The 2500-nt window shown below is 42.3% G+C and overlaps 1 protein-coding gene across 6 annotated transcripts in view; it reads left to right on the top strand.

Moving 5' to 3' along the window:
- The window catches only part of LOC135110958 (neural-cadherin-like), a 212963-nt gene that overhangs the window by 173357 nt on the left and 37106 nt on the right, over window positions 1-2500 (top strand). For all 6 annotated transcript variants that reach the window (XR_010273510.1, XM_064023676.1, XM_064023677.1 and 3 more), the window contains one exon: window positions 2388-2500. This exon is cut by the window's right edge and continues 31 nt beyond it. Coding sequence is in view for 5 of the 6 variants with exons in the window: in XM_064023676.1 (XP_063879746.1) it covers window positions 2388-2500 (113 nt within the window). In the remaining variant the exon portion in view is untranslated. The remainder of the gene's footprint in view (window positions 1-2387) is intronic.

Genomic DNA, 2500 nt, shown 5'->3' on the forward strand with positions numbered 1-2500 from the left:
TTGAGTGGTGAGACAAGACGGGATGAAGCGAAAACACTTCAATCCTGTAACATTTCTACTCCGTTTTCTCCAGAGACAATGAAATCAATACGAGAAACGAGAAGAATGACTTGCCCTGAATAACAAAAGACTTCCTCTCCTCGCTTTGTGTTCCTGGACTAAGGTGTCAGCGGCAGACGAATGTACAAGTATAGCCATGGTAAACAGTCGAGTCAGATGTTACACTCACTGTGTTTGGTATCTTTCAGTCTCAAGTTCTCTGATCTATTGAGAATCCATTATTTGTCAGGTTTTGTACTCAGCAGATCAGAAGATATGAGTGCGATGGAAAACGAAACACAGAATTGAGTGTAAAAGGTTACTGTACTTGTGATTCTAACTGTACAACTGGACAGACTTATCCCCTTTACTCACCCCCTGCACCTTAAGCCTTCCAGCGGCGATACTAGAGCTTCCAAGAGTGCAGTGACAAGAACCTTCCATTCCAGGTTTTATTAATAATACATCCCTCTGAATTACTCCAGCACCTTTTGTTCCTGGGATCTTGTCAGACTGCAGTGTTTCAAGGACTTTCTTTTTTCTCGTCCCGCTCCTGACCTCTTGTCGCCTAAATAAGGAAGTAGTCTCGCAGTTCGTAGCGTGGTGGCTTAATTGTGATAGTTTTGTTGGTAGCCCTTTTAGTGTTCGGAATACTGCATGTAGCCAGTGTGCCGCACGTGTTAGTGGAGTGGAGAGAGAACAGGATGGAAGTGGTGTTGTATTATGATCCACGCTCAGTGATGACAACAGGTGACATGGTTCTTAGATTTCAAAATATCGCGGTGTGTATCACGTGTTCGACATATTGGAAAGAGAATAGGATGCAGCTGGCCTCGTTTTTATCATTCAGAGAGACACACTGGCAATACCAAATAGCATTGTTCTCTTTAGTGAGACCTTGTAATACTCGTACTGGTCTGTATTTTCAGTTTTCGTGCTTTATTTCGACACATTTTTAATACGTTCTTGTGGAAATTGCCGGAAAGATTTTCAAGTGTTTCCATAATTCTAGTATGTATAACGAACATTCTTTGCCACTAATGGGGGAAAATACCAAGTAAACCACACCAATTATTTTTTCATCAGTCTTTGGTGGATGTTATTGGGAAGTTTCCGAGGTTGTTCTCATGAGTCTAATTTAATGAGGTTCCTGCATCATTAACAGAAAAAAAAACATAATGAAATCCCGACATACATCTCTGTGGATCTTGAAAATAGATCTAATGAGAGGTTGAAGGTTTTAAGAGCGCGATGCATTGAGTGTGTCTCATTTAGATCAAGCGAACACACGCACAACATAACACTTGGAGCAACATCTAAAACCACTCAAAGCTTTTCAACGCTGTTTTTTTTTTTTTTTTTTTTTTTTTTAAACATTTCACAGTTCAGGATATCGAATGAACCTTATCATCCTATCCCGGTTGAATGAAGTGAACACGACTTAAGTGCCTTAATACATATTTATCACAAGCGCAACATCAACATGACTCAAGCCTACTCACACCTTTTAAATCCTGCCCTTTCTACGAAGTCCTTTTAAAGTTCAGGATATTAAGTCTTATTTATTCTCCTTTTCTGTCTAAATGAGATTAACATGACAGGATCATTGGAATATTTATCACAGAAACATCAGCAACACGTCTGGACTCACTCATGTTTTCTTTTCTTCTTTTTTTTTTTCCGATGCTGTAAACTCGATCAGTGGTTCATAATAAGCAGGTGTCTGAGTTTTTCTACCTCAAGATGAACTGTCAGTTGTTTTGTATGTGGTATTTACGAGCAGCTTTGTGATTGCACTCAGTTTGCTTCACTTCCACTTTCCTTGATTCCTGTTAGCTCGAAGGAAAAGATAAAAATAGATGATGTTAGTGACGAGTTGGATTCAATTTTTAATTTTTTTTTTTTTTCGTTATTTTTTTCTTTCTCATTTTCGCTGTAAGTTAAAAAATGCGTGTTGGTGTTGTCCCCTGACGTTTCATTGAGGGAGAGGTCATAGTCTATTTTCATGTAGGTGTTTCGAATGAATTAGTAATGCATGTTCAAGCTGTACTTTCACCATGATAGGATGTTGCTTACTTTGCGCATGATATTAATAACTATTCTTATATTCCTTCCTCCTCCTCCTCTTTTCTACTCCTCCTCCTCCTCCTCCTCCTCCTCCTCCTCCTCCTCCTCCTCCTCCTGCTCCTGCTCCTGTTCCTGCTTCCCCTCCCCCTCCTCCTCCTCCTCCTCCTGCTCCTGCTCCTGCTCCTGCTCCTGCTCCTGCTCCTCCTCCTCCTCCTCCTCCTCCTCCTCCTCCTCCTCCTCCTCCACCTCCTCCTCCTCCTCCTCCTCCTCGTCCCGTGCAGCGGCTGGACCGTGACGATGGGGACGAGGAGTTCATGCTGACGGTGGTGGCGAAGGACGGCGGCGCTCCTCCCCTCCAAGCCTCTTGCTCTTTCAGGGTGATTGTGGACGACCT

This window comes from Scylla paramamosain, chromosome 21, assembly GCF_035594125.1.
Source record: "Scylla paramamosain isolate STU-SP2022 chromosome 21, ASM3559412v1, whole genome shotgun sequence".
Lineage (NCBI taxonomy): Eukaryota > Metazoa > Arthropoda > Malacostraca > Decapoda > Portunidae > Scylla > Scylla paramamosain.